The sequence below is a fragment of the Pseudochaenichthys georgianus genome, chromosome 9, assembly GCF_902827115.2.
Source record: "Pseudochaenichthys georgianus chromosome 9, fPseGeo1.2, whole genome shotgun sequence".
Lineage (NCBI taxonomy): Eukaryota > Metazoa > Chordata > Actinopteri > Perciformes > Channichthyidae > Pseudochaenichthys > Pseudochaenichthys georgianus.
The window spans coordinates 38,673,954-38,695,960 of record NC_047511.1 but is presented as its reverse complement, the minus strand read 5'-3'; the positions used below and the strand labels follow the sequence as shown (position 1 = coordinate 38,695,960).

Here is a 22,007-nt window from a genome sequence, read left to right as displayed (position 1 = left end):
TAAAAATAAATGCTTTTCAACCACAATCCCTGCTGACAAAGGTGTATTCTGACGCACACACACACTCACTCACTCACGCACACACACACACACTCATTGTCTGTGTCCACACACATACCACAAATAAGGTCAGTCCACTTTACGGTTCAGTGGAACCCTGTTACGCAACAAAGTTGTTGAGATATCCGGTTAGTATACAAGCGAGTGGGTCTTGTGTCACGTGCAAAGATGCGTGCCTCCATCACGGCCACAGGGCGTTTCAGGCGGGGTGTGATCATGCCTCTGTGGCCTGCAGTGGGGGGTTGGGATGTTGGTACCACTGGAGGAAGGGGCTGGGAGACATGATCATGAATGTCTGGTGAGTGGCTCGACATACAGTAGCGTGCAAATACCTCTTCTCACAAAGCACAGTCATATTCCAGCCCCTCTAATACAGTACTACAACTATACCCTTTTTATAAGGTGAACTTTGCACATTGTACACAAAGCTATATCTTATATCTGCATGGCTTTCTACTTGTCATACCAATAGTCATATATTTTATTTGTATTCTATTACATTTTTACTGGTATATCTATATTTCATCTAATGTATGAAATCTATCTAATTTCTTTTGGAATGTTTATTTCTAGTCTTTTAATTTCTCTAATGTCTTTTTATGCTGCTGCAGCGAAAACATTTCCCAAATTGGGATCAATAAAGTACTTATCTTAATGTTATAATAGTTTTATAAAATAGTTTTATTTTTTTGGTCCTTTTCTTACCATGTATCTTTTTTAACTGCTTATGTATGCACCATAAACACCAAGGGCAATTCCTCCTATGTGTTAACCTGCTTTGCAACTAAGCCGTGTCTGATTCGGAAATGTCAAAAATCTGCACATCATAACCAGAAGCAAGTGCTTTTGAGATGATGGTTAAGACTTGGAGAAAGGAGCAGTCTGACCATTGAGTGCTTGTAGCCTGTTCATCACATTTCCTCTACAAAGTGGTCTGTTGCCACAGTGAGGGCAGACCACCAGCTACGGCTCTCTGAATGTGCAGCGCTTCATGTGAAGTAGTGGCTCCTGCAGGGCGAAATGAAAAGGAGGGAGGAGAGAAAGTGAAGCAGAGCAGAATAAATGGACAGCGAGAAAAGCCGGACTCAGCTCAGATAATTTGTTTATTCAAATTCTAGTGTTGAAGATACATACTGTACAGTATATCCACAGTTATGTTAAACTTGACAGCTGCTCTCTTATCAGAATTATGCAAAGTGCCGGCTTATAACCGTGTACCTTTTCACGTTATCTTATTTTGTTCTTCATTTCTCTTTCTCACTTGTCTGCAGTGGTGGAAGTATTCAGATGTGTTACTTGAGTAGTAGTACCAATACATTATTGTCAAAATACTGTATTACAAGTAAAAGTCCTGCATTCAAAATCATGCTTAAGTACAAAATAACTCTCAGCTAAATGTACTTAAAGTATAAAAAGTAAAGTAATCATTGTGTAGAAAAATGGCCTTTTTTAAATTTATTTTTATTTTTCAGTTATAAATAAACAGACATTGCTCCAGATAACAGAACATACAACAACACATGTAACAACAAACAACTAAACAAAACGTAACGGGGGGGGGGGGGGGGGGATGCAAGGATGACTTCCTAAGACAGCTGATTGTGACATACATAGGACATTTCATACACAATACATTATACATTACATTATACATTATACATTACACAGGAGATGCTATATTGATAGGAGGGCTGCGGACAGTGAATCGCAATCCTCCTGTCTCCCCTCAAAATCCCCCAGCAGAGAAGCTGCACGCTCCATGTTCAGTAGGTCCAGATACTCCCTCAGCCATGAGTCCCTAGTAAAGCAGGCTGGTTTGCGTTCCTTCCAGTTTAGTAAGATGAGTCTTTTTCTGGCTAAACGCCCAATGTCCAGAGCCGATCGGCAGTCCTTGCAACATTGCCTTCTGGCTTGAGACCCAGTAGACATGCAATGGGACATGTAGGGAAATTAACTTTTAAAGATTCAGACATTAAGGATATTACTTCTGACCAAAGTTTTTTTTACCGCTGGGCATTCCCAAAGTAGGTGCAACAGTGTACCTCACTTGCCACATTCATGCCAGCATAAGTCTCTGTGTTTATTGTCCATCTTGGATTTTGTAACAGGGGTGATGTAAGCTCTATTGAGAATGTTGAACTGTATGATCCTGAATCTTACACATTTAGAAGAGAACATAGCTGACCTCCAAATGGAGTTCCATTGCAAAGCAGACAGAGAGATATTCAAGGCATGCTCCCAGGACAGTTGGACAGGAGAATAGGTATTCGGGGCAGCCCTAGATAATCATTTATAAATGTATGACCGGATGATATCTTCGACGCACGGAGTTCTTCGACACACAAGTTATTTTGCGCCTCTTCTTCTCCCCACATTGAACATCGCAGAAACTCCGTTCAAACATCAAAACGTTCAGCTCGGTCGGGAATCGATGCTATTACTTTTCTTATTCATAACTTTCATAATTCCAGAGATACATCCCATAATTCATCACATTTTTAACATGGAAGTCAATGGAGAAACTCTTCAGACTTGAACAATCTTCATGCAACTTCAACTGTAACTGCTCCTTCATACTTTCACTCATTCCAACTTTAAAATGTTACACATCTTTCTGACATTATTCTGTTACCACTTTCAAATCTGATTCGTACTTTTAGAGATATTAAACATTGTTCAGACCTTGGTAAAGAGGCCTTCTTCAGATTTTAGAGTGCGTGATGTCACAGCTAGAGTGGAGGACAGATTTAATTTTGCCTTCATATTTTCTTTTAAACCTGCCATTTCCAAACCCTACATTCCTGAGACATAATTTTTCATGAGAAACGTAGGAAAACATCTCGTAGCTTGAAAAATGAAAAAAGATTAAGCAAAATAATTCAACAAAATAACTCTTGAGGGCATGAAGTGACAACTTTCAACATGCCTCCATTGAAGCCCATTGTAAGTTCAGCCTCATCTTTCCCCACCACAGCAGCCGCACACCTTTAGTTAAACTGCCAAAAAGACCACATTATTGACCCGAAAGTACACAAAAATTACACTTCAGATACTCAACTTCCTTGACATGCTTCACGCTTTCAAATCTCACAGATATCTGTTACGGTTCTTCCACAAAACGTTCACATGTAAGAGGTTTATCTCTCATTCAGAACAATGAAAATGCTCTCCTCTCACTGATTACTGCACATCACCATGGAAACCTTTGATCTCTGGACACGTTTTAGCTCAAATATAAACACCTGTGTCATGGAACACGATGATGTCATAACTCCAACTGACATGCTCAGAGCAGCAGACTTCAGATAATGGTTAACACAGCTCTACATCAAATCTGATGTTACGTAATGTGGTGTTACTATGGCAATGCATCCCTCGCCATAAAACAGCAGCATACTTCAGATAATGGTTAATGGTCCAGCCCTCAACAGCTCTACGTCAATTATGGGGTGTCATCATATGCCGTTTCCATGGAAACGCATCCCTCGCCATAAAACACGATGTTGCTATAACTCCTATGAAAATGTTCAAAAAGTGCTCTAACTTCACGGGGAACAGTTTTGAGATTTCTTCAAACGCTGTTGCCATGGCAACACAAGGCTCGCCATGAAACACGGTTTTCTCATAACTTCAGTTAAAATGCTCCAAACGGCCCAAAACTTCACAGGTTTGGTAACGATGCAGCCATCAATGCATCTAAGTGTATTATGGGGTGTCATCAAATGCCGTTGGCATGGCGACAGATCCTTCGCCATCAAGTTAGTTCAGAAGTTTGCAGTTCAAATATTCTGCTGCTTTTCCTAACCTTTTTACTTTCTTTTCTTCTCTTATCACACATTCAAGCCCCCAGTGTTCATGTATAATTTCAATCTAAATTCTTCACTTTCTTCTTACATAATACATTTCAGCATAGCAGTTTAGCGTCAGCTTTTCAGCATAAGGCATTCCCACTAGCAATTTCTTCAGGAATTGCATTCTCTAGTTGTACTTAGTTACCTCCCATCTCTGCTTGTCTGTCCCTCAGGTCACCTCTCAGCGGATGCAGGGGTGTTTGCTGTTGGTCTTTGCCAAGTACTTCCATCTGCCTTTCCTGCGCGGAGTCCAGACTGAGACCACCCGCACCGGCCTGGGGGGATACTGGGTGAGACGGCTGCTGACACCACGCTGTGATCACTGTGTGGTGGAAATGTTACACATGAGAGCCTAGCTGTAGATAACTGTGACTTTGTGTAAACTTGCATCACTGCCCTGATAGAGATCAGAGACAATACGTTTCCACTACAGCATTACATACTTCTACGACGGCTGCTCCCTCTTATTAAATCAGTCGGCTAATCGGTTGTTTTGGTCTTGGATGACTTTGACCGATTATTCAATTTCTTTATGCCTTTCTCATGCTTTAATGTTAAATAAACATAAGCATATCTCAGATAAATACAGGATTTAAAGTGGTGCGTTGTATGATTCTCTTTGGAAAGAGAACATTTTAAGGATGTGTTGATTCAATCCATAATAACTATATATCATATTTTGTATTATATATCTTTCATTGAGGCCATATTGTTACCTCATATTCAAACGCTGTTCTGTCAGGTTTAATAAGAATAAAGAACTGTTCTTTTAAACCGTTAAAAAAGATGCTTTCTGCAATATGTTACTAAAGGACAATGGCATGCTCCGAGAGAGAATTAAGATCCTGTTCCCTGAAATGTTTTGTAGCTCAGGGTAAAAGTATCTCTGTATTAACTCAGGGATCAGCACATTCTGCAGCCTTTACACTGAAACATGTTTTTAGTGGGTCAGCGCAGTTGGTAGAACAGCGGGAATAGATCTTCAGACTCATCCTGTCCCCCCACTGCGCACTTATCTGTTACCATTAAATATTGATCCCACTCTTGGTGGTCCCTAATGAGTAAACTTCCTGTTTGTCTTTGCCACAGACACGTATTGCTCAATAAAGTGAGAGACTTTCACTGTCTTGCATCACTGACCGTAGTCATTTAAGTCATTCATTAATTTAATTTTGCTTCCAGATGAATAAGTTGTCTGTGTACCTTTCTCTATTAAAAATGAACAACTTTTTTTCTTGCTGGTGTTTCAGGGGAATAAAGGTGGTGTGAGCGCCCGCATGTCAGTATTCGGCCACACCATCTGCTTCCTCAACTGCCACCTGCCGGCTCACATGGAGAACTCAGAGCAGCGCATGGAGGACTTTGAGAGCATCCTGCAGCAGCAGCAGTTCGAGGGCCAGGCTGCCACCGGGGTCCTCGACCATGAGTACGTCAGCACAACCGTTACCTGCTCATTTATATGTGACAAATATCGCATTCTTGATTTCTCCAAAGTCATGTTTTATGTTGAAAATCGTGTACCAGTCAGCATTGCAAAAGTTCTTATGTAGTTTCCATGGTTTGAATTCATGAAATTACTTCTTTTTTTTCACAGTGTGGTGTTCTGGTTCGGAGATCTCAATTTCCGCATTGATGAGTTGGATATGCAGGTTGTGAAATCGGCCATCGATAACAACAAGTATCAAATGTTGTTGGAAAAGGATCAGGTAAGAAGGGCTGTCTGATGTTCTGTATAATCATAGAATACTTTTAAATCTAACTCCTACGTGGGGTCTTCTTGAAATGCAACTTCCCCCTCACATCTGTATTCATAGCAGTTTACCCTCAGAACATTTATCATTTAAGTCTGATCTTTGGATCACAATTCTTGTAAAGACTTTTCCCAAGCTGCAGAGGCATACATAAAACAGGAAGTCCATGATAAAATACATGTTCTCTTCTCTGCTGGACTATGCACTGTGTTGGTGATGCCACCGGAGGGCAGTATAAAAACAACTATCTCCATAAAGGAGCTGTCAGTTAAACACAAATCCTCAGTGAGGGCCATTCTTTAATGTTACAGCTCAATATGGCCAAAGACAGTGAGACGGTGTTGGAGGGTTTCCAAGAGGGGGCGCTGAAATTTCCTCCCACCTACAAGTTTGACGTTGGAACCGATACATACGACACAAGGTTGGTGACGCCTCTGTGCTTTTTCTTAATTCCAGGCAACTGATCAATTATCACAGCTCTTCCAAAGGGGAGCATATTAGCACCTCAGGTTTCTCCAGGTTATGTTATTAAACACGTTTATTTTAGTTCCATATCTCTTTCTGTTTTCCACCCAGCGGGGAAGAAGCGTAAACCAGCTTGGACCGACCGGATTCTGTGGCGCCTGAGAGCTACGGCCGGGTCTGCTCTCAACGTAGGGAAGCGTGGGTCCATGTTGGGTCTGACCAGCGGGACCAAAGTGACCCAGCCACTACTACCGAAGCTACATGGAGTACACAGTCAGTGGACCACAAACCTGTGTCCTCCATCTTCACCTGCAGGGTGAGACTTATAAGGGTACTTTGTGAGGATAATATACCCTTGCAATCTTTTTAAATCTCAATACTAGTGGTAAGGTTGCAGAAACAATGACAACATACACATTTCCAGAACTACTTTTAGCCCTTTCTTTTGAAAATAATCATGTTTAATGTTGTTTAAACTCAAGAATATTGCACAGTTTAAACTTGTGATTTAAAATGGTCCAATAATACCTTCTCAAGGCTTAGCATTTGACCATGCAGTGGGTCCCAACTTTTGAGACAGTTTATATGGACACATTAGGTTAAATTGTTCAGCCTTTTATTTATTTAAATATAAACCCATAGTTTGCAATGTATACATGTTCATTGGAAATGTTCTTTGTAGTTCCCGTACAAGGTGGATATTCCCCTGGTCACTATCATGGTGGAAGACGAGTGGAACTGTATTGCTGATGCCGTAGCGAGGTTCAAACTGGTGCCAAACTTCCCCCGCAGCTCCTGGGACTGGATGGGACTCTACAAGGTAAAGTACTCTCACTTCTTCCAACAGAAAATCATGCTCAAGCTCTTTCAAAACCCTGCATCATTTGTACATTTCAAACTCACACTCTACACATGGGCGACTGTGGCTGCGAGGGAGTGCGGTCGTCTTTCCACCAGAAGGTTGTGGGTTCGATCCCAGCCCATGCAGTCAACATGTCGATGTATCCTTGGGCAAGATACTTAACCCTGAGTTGCTCCCGATGGCATGGCCAACGGTGTGTGAGTGTGTGTGCGTGTTAGTTCCTAGAGTAATATACACTGCTCTGTATGAATGGGTGTGAATGGGTGAATGACATGTAGTATGTAAAGCGCTATATAAGTACAGTCCATTTACCATTTACACATCATTGCAATCAACCAATTTGCACAATTGAAATGTATATAACCTTATGTTTATATTTTACTAGTAGTACCTTGATCTATTATAGCGTACAAAGTACATTTGCTCAAGTACTGTACTTAGGTAAAAAATGTAGGTACTTGTCTTTACTTAAGCATTTTCACGTAATAGTACTTTTACTTCGCTACATTTAGTAGGCAAATGTTGTTGTTTTTACCCCACTACATTTATTTATTGATTTAGTTACTAGTTTGAGGATTTAGATTATTTATACAACATCTTAATCAACTTATATATTATCATGTATTATTATAGTTTAAGCTACCCAGTAGTATATAAAGTCATTCAAATAAACCAAACTTTTACCAAGGGCAACAATGAAGTCATGAACACATTAATGGAATAATAATGATAATAAAACAATTATAACATATGGTGCTTTAATGGGCCATTCTGCATAACAAGTACTTTTGGTACTTAAAGTACATTGTGATGCCAATACTTTTTTACCCTTACTTTGAATGCAGGACTTGACTTGTAACTGAGTATTTTAACACTGTAGTATTGCTGCTTTTGCTTAAGTAACATATCTGAGTACTTCTTCCACCTCTGGTATCTAACTGATAAAACATTGTATACTATTGTTGTATTTATTTACTGCTTTGTAATAATGTCTTAAATAAGGTGCAAGGCCGCTAAGTGACTTTTATTCTAACACTAGGTGGGTTTCAAGCACCATAAGGACTATGTGGGATATGTGTGGGCGAAACAAGAGGAAGCTGATTTCACTCGACCAGAACATCAGGTAACCTTGTTTCGTCCTGATTTAGCTTCAGAAATAATTCTCTTTCACATTTAATAAATGTCTGGCTGACTGTTTTTCAGGTAACCTTTACTGAGGAGGAATTGCCCAAAGGCTCAGGCGACTTTATCTTGGGTTACTATAGCAACAATATGAGCACCATTGTGGGTGTCACAGAGCCATTTCAGGTAATCATGGTACTGCTTTCTTGAGATTAAAACAATCAAATGCATTAGAAGAGGACATTACATCATGTGTGCTGCTCTTTCTCTGTATTATATCTCACTCAAACCCTCATTTCCATCTTCCTTTAGATCCAGCTTCCCACTTCAGGTCTTGACGCCAGTTCTTCTGACAGCTCGGACTTCAGCTCAGAGGACGAAAGCACCGTCATCATGAAGACGAGGTCCCGCAGTCCCAGTCCACGCAAGGCCAAGCACCGCCACCACCATCACCACCACCGCAGCCACAGCCGAGGCAGCCCTGAAATGGCCAAAATGAAAATGCTCAATGTCACTGATGCCTCTCCATCCACACTACAGCGGAGAATGAGTGAGTCCACTAGACCTCCAGCAGAGGGCAGCAGCAGCATCCAGGTGTCTGCTTCTGGGGAGAAAGAGAAAGACAGTGAGGGTTCAGGAGTGTGAGGCAGGTGACATATCCAACTACAGTGTCTTTTATTAAATACCTTCACGACATTGTATGTTTTCTGTAATGAACATTTTTCTGATGCCATCCTTTTCAGGAACAGCCATCTGGTTGGTCCAGAAGGCTAACTTTGCCTTGAGTTGTTCTATTTAGCCGTGCACATTGTAGATTTTTAATTTGTAAACCTTTAATTCTGTCCCGTGTTCCTTCAACCTTTGTCCTTTTCTCAGGTGTGGACAGTACAGGGAGCTGACACCTTGCATTAGGAAATAATTCCCCATATTCCAACAATGATTTGAAACTCTGCCCTGACCTAAATAGCAGTCATGCTTTTAAGACAAGGAGTAGGACACACTTGACAGAGACATTTCTCCCATATCAACTCGTCTGCTTAGTTGTGGAATATGTAGCATATGGAACAAATCAGCTCTGACAAAACGGACCATACTTGAGGGGTTGAGGCTCTGAAGATAGGGAAGGCTAATATTTGAACAACTGTCATACATGTTTTAAGCACCACAACATATTTGTTTATGAATATAACAGTGATAATAGCTTACTAGGCTACGGAAAAACGAGATGTGACCATTTCAGGCTAATATGCTACCGCTACGATTAGGAAATGCATGTTACTAATTACTGTGACCTTTAACAAAGATAATGCTGAGACACCAACCGTTGCTGTGCAAACATTGCCAACATACATACAGTCAATTTACAAGACAGTATAGAACAGGGGTCTGCAACCTTTTGACCAAAAGAGCCATTTGCCCCCTTTTCCACCAATTTATTTTGTCTGGAGCCGCAGAACATATTTGATAGCTTATAAAGTTGTATATATTGTTACATCATAGGGAAAAACTACAGTTTTTTTGCATTTATTATTTATTACATTATAGAAAACTGTTTACCTCTAATAATAAACAAAGAACTCTTCTTTCTTACACAGGCCTACTTTAAAATAAATCCACACAGCACTCGGGGAGTCCTTTGCACATTTGACGAAAATGAATATAATTAAAATGGGCCCACTTTGAAATAAATAAAACATATAGCTGCACCCTAAAAAGAGTTAACTGATTGAATTATGACTGAAGATCGTCAGCTGTCTTCCTCTTCCGTGTTTCTCCTCGATACGTAAAGGCTGCAGCACCTTTCACAACTTCTCTCCACATATCAAACATACCGGTAAGCCGGCATCGTTTGCTTTGAAAACATTTAACTCAGTCCACGCAGAATTAAATCCTGTGTTCCTCCGATACTTTTCTTTTCTTTGATTTATCCATAGTTCGCTCATCGAGCCGGGGGTCAGGTTATTCGCCTGCAAGAAAAGGCGCTGGTGATATGACGCATATTTTATATAGGATCTTAATTCTCTCTCAGAGCATATTTTATCTTGTTTTTTTATGTGTCACAGTATCACCTCAAAATACAAGATACGAAACATTTTCAACCGTGCAACAAAATAGAAATAGTCCTACAAATATTTGTATTTTATTATTTTTGTCTAAGCTCAAGGGAGCCAGAGTCGAGGGCTTAAAGAGCCGCGGGTTGCCGATCCCTGGAAGAACGAGATTTAACAAGAGATTTAACAATGCCAGGCTTATGCTATAATAACTTATTGTGGTGCCCAAAACCAGTTTGAAACTATGCTATTGTTTAACCTCTAAGTAATTACATTCAATATATTTTAGAACTACACAGATTATAATTAATTTCAATACATACATTTAAAAAATATGAGTATTTATAAAATCAAATAGATTTAAATGCATAAAAATAAACTCTACCATGATTCATTTCTGTGAGTGTAGTCTTCCCTTCAGAGCCTCACCCACCGCCTAGGCTCTTGTGGATGTTCTTTGCTTTGTAAACTCAGCATGCACATCTTACGTAACACGGGGAATCTTTCCCAAGATCCACCCCTGGGAATAAAGTCCCTTCAGTGAGCATGAGAAAAGAGAGCATGGTCACTGGAGTTCAGGGGGCTCGGCCCCCGGCCCTGGCAGCAGCAGACCACATGTCAGCTTAGAAAGTGAATATGAGCGTGAAGGCCTTTAAATAGACCACTACCCCATAGCAGTGGGATGTGATGGCTGTGGGAGGCTAGCTGTAAGAACTAGTTGTTGGCTACTTAATCTGCTTTCCTAACTTCAGTGTTTACTTCAGCAATATCTGACCCAGGAAACATTTACAGTATATTGCTTAGACACATACCTTTTATGTGAGTGAATGAGTCCTATTTATTTAAAGTAAAATAAAAAAGCTATACAACTGATAATCAATCCTGACATCTCTGACAACTGTGAGCAGGATCTCTACTATTTAGAGCTACGACAGGCCTTTGCATGTAGCGTTAGCAGTATGATGCAAAGCTAACGTGTTCCGCTCATGACTTTACTTTCATTCAGTTCACTGAGTATGTTTCTTGTGTTTTCATCTGGCTTAGATACTCCCTTACTGATCCTGGTGGTTAGCTGACAGTGACAATAGTCACAGTAGTCGTGTTGCATTGTTACCGTGCGACCTATGATGCATCATATTAGACACTTTGTACTTTTGGGCTGTTAGCGTAGGACAGTGTATGCTGTAGTAGCTGTAACCTCAGTGTGGACATCTGTAATTGGTTGTTGTGTGTATGTGTTTTTATCGACGTGAGTATGCTTTGGATGGGGGGGGGGATGTGTGTGTGTGCTAGAGTTAGCAGTGAATGGTGTGTGAGTGCGTTTGCATGGTTTGCAGCTGGACATACTGTACATTCCGGTACTGTGATTTGTGTGCCGTAAAGTGCTGTTTTGGACTCCTCTTTGTTATAATTGTGGCTGTGAACACTTGTTAGCAAAACTATGTAAGGACAGTATACAAATGATACTTCAGTGTACGTCTTAGATGAAGAAAACGCAGGATAGCAATGCCTGCATAAATCTAAAAAAGTTCAGATCATTTCATAGTGCATTCATGTATTTTCTTGTTTTTAAAATGAAAAATATAATGGACCTTTGTTTAGAGTAAGATGTTTGAAAAGATTGAGATTGTATGACTTTGTCCTACTTTAGGTGATTTAGATAAATATGGTCAGCTATGCAGTAATGACCAGTGTCATTAGTATTTATTGTGAAATGTTAATGAAATAATGCTCTGTCTACAGAATGCTATTGTTTTGTAATGATGTGGCTAAAACAGAAGAAGTATGTATCTAAACTACAAATATGAAAAATGATATACTACATAAGATAGATGACAATCTATGCCACAAAGATTATTTTACTTAAATTATGTATTTATTTTCTTATTTAACTGTAAATGAGCCTGAATTCTGCTGGCCAGTGAGGGAGCATTATTTCAATGGATATTATAGAATATTGATTATTGCTCTGTCAGGAACTACGAAGAGACTCTGATTCTCCCATTTACATTTTAGAAAATCCAGTTTAAATGTTGCTTTTATTGTAAATGTAGATTGTTTAGTCTACAGGACTTTGTATACTTGTGAAATTGACAAAAAATGAGCAAGTCTTTGAGATAATATTTGTTATGAGAATTGTTTATCTCTGTGAAATTACCTGATCAGCGAGGCAAACATGTTTTTAGGGGTTGGTTCCTTAGTTATCAAACTGTCCAAAGAAATAATACAACCCTCTTCAAATTGTGATGTCTGTGTCTTCCTTGATTCAAAATGGCTAACTACAGTGTAATGTGTGTAATGAGGAATGTACATATCCGAACAAGTGAACAACATGATACAATAAAGAGCATAATATTCCTGGAGACTGAAAGATAGCGATAAAGAAACAGTGTTTACGATGTTGGGTTACAAAGTAAATAAGGGCAATACTCAATGCAGTCTGTGCTGCAAAAACATTTGCACAAATAACAGCAAGTCATATTTACATAATAACAATGAAGGTCATTAATGCAGCAAAAGTAGTATCTTTAATTTGATGTCAAATAATTTTACTTCAGTCAATGAATATCAGTATTCGAGTGGACCTCCAGTCTTTTTTTATTCAGTTTTCATCCATTCAATCCTCTTGATTTATCATGAATCCTTGTGATTGTTACAGGCTATTGACTCTCTGAATAAATGTCTGTAACCGACACATTACATCCTGTAAAAGGCAACAGCGGGTGCATCTTGCATCATGCGTTTGCCCTCTGAAAAGAAAGCGTCCACCCTGCAAATTCATGGTGACAAATGACTACCGCTCTGATGCAACACTGCTCAGGGATTGAATTCCTCTGTTTAGTGACGATTAACACAATAATGACATTATTAAATAAACGGATCAAAAAGGGCACTTGCAGACCATACTAATGACTCTGTAGTGTTATAAGCATGGATAGTTTATTATGGGTTGGATTTTCCATCAAAATTGCACAATTAAAATGTCAAATTCTGACTTATGACAGTATGTGTGAATGTGCTGAAGGAAACCCCTTGATTTATAACTTTATTTAGTCCACACCTTCATGAATGCTTTGTCATCATGACCAGCAATACGTTATATGTTATTACAAGAGATTAGTATTTTGTGCAGCATTTTAGATACTCACAATAACAAGCGGAAAATGTGCACATCAGAGTCAAAAACGTTGAAACCATATTATCCTAATGTCAACATTGAATTCTGGATGAGTCTATCTTTTCAAGCTAAAGCACAGGGACCGGAACTGCTTTGGAGCACAAACCATAGCAAACTAATCCTTGTACCAACATTAATTAAACCCATCTGTTTCATACAAGGGTACAACATGTTCACAATCAGAGGTTTTGATTATATTACACAACAGGGCTTGAAGGGTCGATGGGAGCTTTTTGAGTAAAGCATAATCAAGTTAAATTAGGATTGTATTCGCTGCTCTTCTCTCCACTTACCAGTTTTAACTTTGTTGCAAATGTATTTATTTACAGGTTAATATGGTTATGGTTATACCAGGAAAGTGCATGTTCTGATTTTCCTGTGATAGCTCAAATGAATGCAGTTTATTAGATTTGCCATACCAGTGTCGGTTTATACCACCGCTTACTCAGGTTTCTGGGACATATTTATATTTGTTGACTCCTGCTTCACACAAAGACAGTTTTAAATGACACATCCGGAATAAGTCCTTAACTTTGGATGTCCATTTAACATTGAACCCCTAAGCTTTAAAGAAGCCTTCTAATTAATATATGTTTGTCTCCGTTGTTTATTAAATGAGAGCTTTTAAGCAGAATTGTCCTGTTTGCAGAATGACAGCCAGTCCTCTCTTCTTCCACCTGCTCCAAACAGAACATGAGATGAAATGGAAGAGTGGTCAGCCTGAGAAACATCAAGTGTCAGGCATTTGAACAATATAGGTTTGTTTTGCAAATAAATGACATCTTTGCCAGTATTTTGTTTTTATGAATGAACACATTGATTTATTGTTAGGATTAAGATTAGGTTTATGTTTTGGTTATCGTGAAAGTATGCCATTGTATTTATACATTGATGGTATTATGGCTGGGACAAAACACACAAAGGATTGTTTGGGTGTTGGTGGCATCGTGGTGGAGAAGTTTAACATGCAAGTCCTGCTGTTTTAGTTTTAGTCAGATCCAAACATATTATCATTGAAGATTGGTAGGGTGTCTAGCTTGTGAATCTAATGTAAAATGACAACACAACTTGTGACTATTACATCATCTACTTTTCCTATCAACACATTTCAGTCTAACAATGACATACACACTTAAGGTGCAATATTGTTTCCCCTCAAAGACGTTGATAAAGCACGGCGCTCTACGAGTTTGAGGGACCTGTATTTGAGTATTAAATGTGTTGCTTCTTTGTACTTATACCCCACTACAATTCAGAGGTAAACAAATATTGTTTTAATCCACAACATTTATTTCATAAGTTTTGTAAATTTGGATCAATGATATTAAATGTAATCAACAATTGATAAAACCTAAAAGTCACACCTGGAGTAAATCCACAAGCTACCTTGCAGCATACAAAAGTATTACAATTAGCAGCTTTACCAGCTTTGATAAACACATTATTGCATCAATAATTATAATCAAAACACATAATATATATAATTCTGAAATGGGCCAATCTGCATAATGAGTATTTTTACTTTTGGTACTTTAAGTATGTTGATGCTATTACTAAGTAGGATTTAGAATGCAGGACTTTTGGTTGTAACAGAGTATTCTTGCTCTCTTGTACTTTTACTTCACTACACTCTACTTCTGATATTTTGATAGCACATGGTCGCTGTATGACTGCCATTCTGCAATGCATCTCACTATTACAGTATGCAACCGTACACTGCAAGCCCTGTGATTGGCTCGATGGTATGGCCCGCCTCCTGATGACGTCAAGGCGTCAGACTTTATCCTTAAATAGTGGAGCTCTGCGCCATGAGGCTCACGCTTGAGGATCAATACACCGAGAAACGAGGACAGTCCTATCGAAGAGGCTCTGCTAGCTGAAGAGATATCTTCATATTCAAGTTTTACATAGCAGCAGCAGCCGTTATCGACAATGAACGGACAGTTGAATGGTTTTCATAACGCCCTCATTGATGAGGACTGTTTCTTGTTCACCTCAGAGTCTGTCGGGGAAGGACATCCCGGTAAGCGCACACACATACACAGGTTTATCTGGTAATATTAGCCACATTAATAACTGTATTTTAACGACGCTTTCTCCCTAACATATAGTACATGTTAACAGTTAACTGCAACATGACGTACTGGAGTATACATTAATATATTTGGACGTTACGGCCTTTTCCGTTAGCTGGGCCGGTGTCAAGAGAGCATGCGCTACTTGTAGCTAGCTTTAATGTTAGCACGCTAATCTTGACTGATCCCGTCTGTGCGCCGACTGGAAACACACATCTGTTTGTATCCGTCAATCACTGATTGGCCGATTGGCCGATACCATTACAATATCATTTTTGTTTAACGTTTTCCTGAACGTGCCACATCTTCCAGGGCTATTCCTGAAGCACGCGAGGCACAATGGTTGGCCCAAACAACAGGGAACCATGGTGTATGTTTATTAACTGGCATTTAGTGTCGGCAGATAAAAGTACTTCATTGTTTAGAAGTGTGTATCACGCTTGCCTTTTGGTCCCCAGGTAGTTGCGCGCCCTCCTTTCCCCATCACATGTGTTCTCATGCCGAAATGGCGACTCTCGAATGGCTCCGAGCCACTCCCCCTGCGCGAAACTGGCGCTAACGTGCCTCAGGTTACATGCACATGGGTTTGCTGCAGTCTTTTGTTGTTTCCGGTGTTAAGTTGCATTGTTGTTGTTTTTCAGACAAGATCTGTGATCAGATCAGTGATGCAGTTCTTGATGCTCATCTCAAGCAGGACCCTGATGCCAAAGTTGCATGTGGTAAGTACGATGTTAAATGTACTTGTATAATGCTTTATCCAGTCTTTACGAACCCTAAAAGTGCTTTGTCATACTAAAAGTCATCATTCACACTTCTTTCATACAGAGCAATGTGCCTATTGCTCAAGTAAGCTTGCATTCATATATATACGAGCAACGTATCTTGCCAAAGGATACATCAACATGTTGGGCGCTTTCACACCGTAGTACTTTTCCCAGGAATAGTTCCGATAGTTCTTGGGATTTTGATTTCACACCAAAAAGATCTGGAACTAGAACCTAGTTCATGCGAACCTTTTCACCCCTTGTCAGTCCCCTGCATTATTAACGTTAGCCCAGCGCACCATCGGAGAGAGAGAGAGAGAGAGACACTAACTTATGGCAACACAAAATAAAGCGGTGGAGTGATGAGGAGGTGTCGGCGCTTCTGGCGATTTACCCAGGACTCCGGGAGGCAGTATACACCGTGAAATTGTTTGCGGCCTGCCAATAAACCCAAAGCAGAAAAAGTGACGTCAGCGGCTTCATTTGTCTAATCCTCCCTCAGGGACTTATTCCGGTGTGAACGCGATCTACTAGGACAGTTCTAAAGAGTTTGGCGGGGGCTAAGTACGGCAAAGTACTTGGTGTGAAAGCGACTGTTGGCGGCATAGGGCTTGGATCGAACCCGCAACCTTCCGATTGTAATTTTGTCCCCCTTTCTGTTTGCGCAGTACACTTGTTGACATTACCTTGTTTTTGCATCCTTCTTGCCTGTTACAGAGACTGTTGCCAAAACTGGAATGATCCTATTGGCCGGTGAGGTGACATCACGTGCCAACGTGGACTACCAGAAAGTTGTTCGTGACACAATCCGCCAAATTGGATATGACGACAGCTCTAAAGGTGTGGCACATTGTTGTTTATTTGATTGCCTAATATATTAGCTGGTGTTTAATCTGCTGCTCTCCGTCTCCTGCACAGGTTTTGACTACAAGACCTGCAATGTTCTTGTGGCCTTGGAGCAGCAGTCTCCTGACATCGCTCAGGGTGTTCACATTGACCGCAATGAGGAGGACATAGGAGCAGGGGACCAGGTCAGTAGGGGCACACATTATTTTTGTCAGACATATCTCTACTAAAGTTAGTTTACTGGTCTTTTTAAGAAAATAGATGTATTCTTTTGTTAACAGACTAAATGTCTCTTGCTCTGCAGGGCTTGATGTTTGGATATGCCACGGATGAGACTGAGGAGTGTATGCCTCTCACAATTGTCCTTGCCCACAAACTGAATAGTAAATTGGCCGAGCTGCGTCGCAATGGCACCCTTCCATGGCTCCGGCCAGACTCAAAGACACAGGTAAAGCTGATGTACTTGCTCTTATAAGCTACTATACATGTACTTTAGTTAGTGTGATTTAGCTAATTCTTTATCCCTGCACAGGTTACCGTCCAGTACCGCCAGGACCATGGCGCCATGCTTCCGATGCGTGTGCACACCGTTGTGGTCTCTGTTCAGCATGATGAAGATATTTGCCTAGAGGAGATGAGAGACACCCTGAAGGAAAAGGTGGTCAAAGCTGTGGTTCCATGTATCTATTTGGATGATGACACAATCTACCATCTGCAGCCCAGCGGACGATTTGTTATTGGAGGCCCGCAGGTGAGGTGTCGGTAGGGTGTGGCTTTGAAATCATAGTTAGCCTGGGGGGGTACATACCTGTGTAACAACTATTTCTTTATTCCAGGGGGATGCCGGCCTGACGGGGCGTAAAATCATTGTTGACACTTATGGAGGCTGGGGAGCCCATGGCGGTGGGGCCTTCTCTGGGAAGGATTACACCAAGGTGGACCGCTCGGCTGCTTATGCCGCACGCTGGGTGGCCAAGTCTCTGGTGAAGGCTGGGCTCTGCAGGAGAGTGTTGGTCCAGGTAAGCGGTAAACTCAACGCACTTCGTTTTAAAGAGGGGCGACAAAGAGGTTCCTCTGAAGTGTTTCTGCTTGATATAATACATGTGCGTGTGTTGTATTAGGTTGCCTATGCCATTGGAGTTGCCCATCCCCTTTCCATTTCTATCTTCCACTACGGGACCTCCAAAAAGAGTGAGAGGGAGCTGCTTGATATTGTGAAGAGGAACTTTGACCTTCGTCCTGGAGTTATTGTCAGGTAATGTATATCCATCCCCTGAAGCCGCCTGTTACTTAGTGGAACAGCAGATCCTTCCGGTTTGCTGTGCCTTGTGTTTTATTGAATTGCCCTGCCCAGGATTTCGTTTATTTTATGTAAAGTATTTAGAAACTCTGCAGAGCCATTATAATTCTTCTTTTGCTAACGTTAGCAATTATTATAATTTTTTTGATCAACTACTTGACCCCATCTAATTCTACTGAAGTTATATGGCTTAGTGTTGAAGGTCACACATGTGGGCATTGGTGGCAAGAGGTCTCATTAATCCGTTATGCATGGCATATTTTGTATAGAAGCCCTGTAGCTTATAGTTTGATAAGCATCCTTTTTGTAAGCCGTAGAGTGGTTTGCCGCTGCAGTCACCACACTGCTCAGGGCTGAGTGTGGTCTTCATGGTAAGTGTCGACGCTTCACGTCTTTCCCTCTATTCCAGCTGGTCCAACGAACATGATTTTTAATTGATTTTTTATGCTTTTTGGTGGCTCGACATTCTTATTAGCTATTGTGAGAATGCTTATGTGCATTTGAAGTCACTAGGTGCGACAGCTGCTAAATGTGTTGATTATGTATTCCAGGGAGCTGGATCTGAAGAAGCCCTTGTATCAGAGGACCGCAGCCTATGGCCACTTTGGCCGAGACTCCTTCCCATGGGAGGTGCCCAAAAAGCTCAAATACTAAACATGTTAAGCTTTTCCCCCCAGGCCTGTTGGTGTATACTACAGAGAAGCCTCCTAGGTTCCGGGGGTGGAATGCCCTTGTCTCACTAATAGTAATGGCATCTTTAACTCATGAATCCTTCCTCACTCCTACTCCCTCCTTTTGTCTTCTTACTGTTTCATACTTTGTCATAGGAGGCATGCCTCAGAAACTTGATGTTTAAACAATTGGATGAGTTCCATGAACTCATGCACCATCGTGCTCAATGTTTTCCATGTCCTGAGGTTCCCTGCTTTATGTAGTAAGCGCTGAGTAGCTGTGCTCAGTTGTTCTCCTTTTGGCATTCCACACTCAAAAAGCGTCTGTCTTCTATTTAATGTCAGTGATCTTAGACGGTATGCAATGCATCTTAGGCTTTAAGCGACACCCCCACTGAATTCAATGGTGCTACTAATGTAAGGTGTCTGTGCGACGTTTACATTTTGTAGGTTAATGTAAAGGCCTAATTTGATAGTTGGAGGTCCTTCTCATCTGGCACCATCTAAATAAGTTTAGTGTCTCTCTAAACATTCCTCCTTTTTGTTTAGTCCTGTACAATTATTCCCCCGACCCAGTGTTCTCTTCCTCTTTTGTTTTTATTCCCCCGTCTATGTGGAGGATGCTAGAATGGCACAATTAAAATTGTAAGGGTTGTTGCTGTTTTCACAAAAAATGCTATGCATTGCAGGCTAATAGGTGAGCAATCCTAAATAATCAAGCTCTGGAACGAGCATAACGCCTCAGATGCCCCTCCAGACCTTTGCTGATTTCTGACGTAATACAGAAAAGTCGGAAGCTGCTATGTCACTGCTCTGGTCTGCAGAGGCATTTGTTATACTTGATAGTAATAGTAAAGATTGGATTGATTGTGCATTGACATTCAATTTTTAAATGAGTCCTTTTTTTTAAATGTAGTTTCACTTGAATTGTTATGGTTTGAAGTGACGAAAGGTCCTCTTGCTCCTCGAGTATATTGATGGCAGGTGTAGCTACAGAGAAACCTGGTCCCATCTTTGTTCTTCGAGGAGTGTGTTCTTTGCCACAGTCTTATTGGCTTAAAGTCAACCCTTAACACTATTTATTTGTTCTCTGAAACTCAGCGTGGATACAGAGAAGCCGATGTTTCAGAAGGCAGCTTTAAAAACACATGGCTATTGAATCTTGAATTCCTTTTGACTTGACCATTTTTCAGTGTTTTTGCTTGATGCTCCAGAGTGTTGTACAGAAAAGCTCTGGTCCGCCTCAAGATGAAAGTGCCACTGGCTGTTGTCAATGACTATCTTTTTTATTTTTGGACTGTAGATTATATTTTTCAGTGAATTGGTTTTGAAATCTCATTTAAAATGTCTGGTGCAATCCTTTAGCTTTTACTTATCCGCAAGGAATGGCAACATTTGGTTGGTGTAGTACAGAGAAACCAGCCTTGTTTACAGTCGTCCCATGTGAAGGATAGGTTCAACTTTAGGTTATCCCCTTTTTACCACTCAGAAGCCATCCCGTTGGCTACAGTAAGTGTAAGAGTGCCTTTTCTATTTCCTCTACTCCTCTTCTTTGCTTTTTCTCTCCTCCTACCAACATGCGCTCAACTTCCAGAGGAACAAGTAGCTCATACTGTATTGTGCTTCATGTCTAGACTGAGTAGTTTCCTTATGCTCTGTAATAAACTACTCCTTTCAAACATCTGTGTCATCATGGTTTCTTTTATATTTTGATTTTACAGTGCACAAAAATGTTAAGACTTTATCCATACACGATCAATAATTATAAACATTTTTGCACATAACGTAAGCATTTGATAAAGTTGCCCTTTATCAGTAATAGGGCTTTTACTGAGGTATGTGAAAAATCAAGGCTGTAATACTAGCCAACTATTTATTGTGATTTATATTCCAAAATGTTGTTATTTAGAAATCCCCCATCCTTGTTGGGTACACAAGGATAGTCATACCAATACATATATTACTGCTGATGCTTTTTTATTTAGTTTTCAATAATTGGAATTAAAGTCAATAATTTCATTAGCAAAGTTGTCCAGTATAGCAAACCAGGGTTAGGCCAGATATCCCTAATTTGACAGTGTATGTTACCATATATTTTTGATGCATTTTATGTATGTAAAGTTCAGTAAGCTATTTATCAGAATGGATTTTATTTATTGCTAATCTTTAAAATATTAAATTCTTTAAAATTGGTGGTGTACTTTCGTAGTCTTTAAAATGTGACCAAGATCTAAATCAAGGGTGTCGAGCCCATTTTAGTTGTAGGGGCTACATTTGATTTCAACTGTGCTGGACTGGAAAAATCATTGCACAATTGAATAAAGACAACTCTGAATAGTTCCCTTTGTTAAAGTGCAAAAAAGTACATTTCTGAATATGTTCCTATTTAATAAACTACTTTTTACACAAGATTATGAACAACCTGCAACAATATGCCTCGGTTTATCATTTACACATGTGCGTTACAACTTCCAGATCAGTGTACAAAGGCAGACCCATTTATTCACAGGTATCTGGAACTGATTAACCCTCCTGTTTTCTCCTGTGTACTACTTTCATCAATCATAACTTTTTTGTTTTACATTCGATTACATTAAGTCTTTATGATATCCTTCACCGTAGACATTTGAACAAAATTGTTGATCACCACTTTCATTGAATTTTGGATGATTTAGTCAACTTTGTAACACCCATGGTGTTCCCGTCAAAAATGACCATAAAGAAAAGGAATTGGCAACCATCCGGATCAGATAAAACACATACTCTGGATGTGTTCCCCCCCTCCCTCCTTATGTGCCCAATCCCCTCATGTGAATCGCACCTGGCACACACACACAATGAACAATTTGACACATGTCCCGCTCTTATGTGCCCATCCCCCCACATGGATCACACTACGCACACGCAATACATGTTCAGTGTCTGTTCTTTGTATATTTACTGCAGTTTTTCATGTATACCAGTAGTCTGATACAATATTTACAGTTCGAAAGGGTGTCAAATGACATTTG

At 40.2% G+C, this 22,007-nt stretch overlaps 2 protein-coding genes across 2 annotated transcripts; both read left to right on the top strand.

Annotated features, from left to right (window-relative positions):
- The first annotated feature begins 228 nt into the window (after nt 1-228).
- Nucleotides 229-8,807, top strand: LOC117452628 (phosphatidylinositol 4,5-bisphosphate 5-phosphatase A-like). The gene is given in 12 exon segments (XM_034091337.1): nt 229-309; nt 4,085-4,201; nt 5,162-5,337; nt 5,506-5,617; nt 5,974-6,083; nt 6,210-6,369; nt 6,371-6,406; nt 6,408-6,443; nt 6,810-6,947; nt 8,029-8,112; nt 8,193-8,297; nt 8,424-8,807. Coding segments are annotated over 12 exon segments (1,488 nt in total). The 3' UTR covers nt 8,757-8,807.
- A 6,336-nt stretch (nt 8,808-15,143) lies between these two features.
- mat2ab (methionine adenosyltransferase 2Ab) lies at nt 15,144-20,675 on the top strand. Its single transcript, XM_034091736.2, has 9 exons — nt 15,144-15,363; nt 16,057-16,134; nt 16,897-17,019; nt 17,098-17,210; nt 17,330-17,473; nt 17,558-17,776; nt 17,862-18,044; nt 18,147-18,280; nt 18,877-20,675. The coding sequence occupies exons 1-9, from the start codon at nt 15,273-15,275 to the stop codon at nt 18,977-18,979; spliced, it is 1,188 nt and encodes a 395-aa protein (XP_033947627.1). The 5' UTR covers nt 15,144-15,272; the 3' UTR covers nt 18,980-20,675.
- The last annotated feature ends 1,332 nt before the right edge of the window (nt 20,676-22,007 follow it).

Bases quoted from the DNA above. Each gene is read 5' to 3' on its own strand.
- mat2ab (XM_034091736.2), top strand. From the start codon at position 15,273: ATGAACGGACAGTTGAATGGTTTTCATAACGCCCTCATTGATGAGGAC. The intron at 17,020-17,097 runs GTGTGGCACATT...TCTCCTGCACAG, and splicing joins ATATGACGACAGCTCTAAAG to GTTTTGACTACAAGACCTGC. The intron at 17,777-17,861 runs GTGAGGTGTCGG...TCTTTATTCCAG, and splicing joins TTGTTATTGGAGGCCCGCAG to GGGGATGCCGGCCTGACGGG.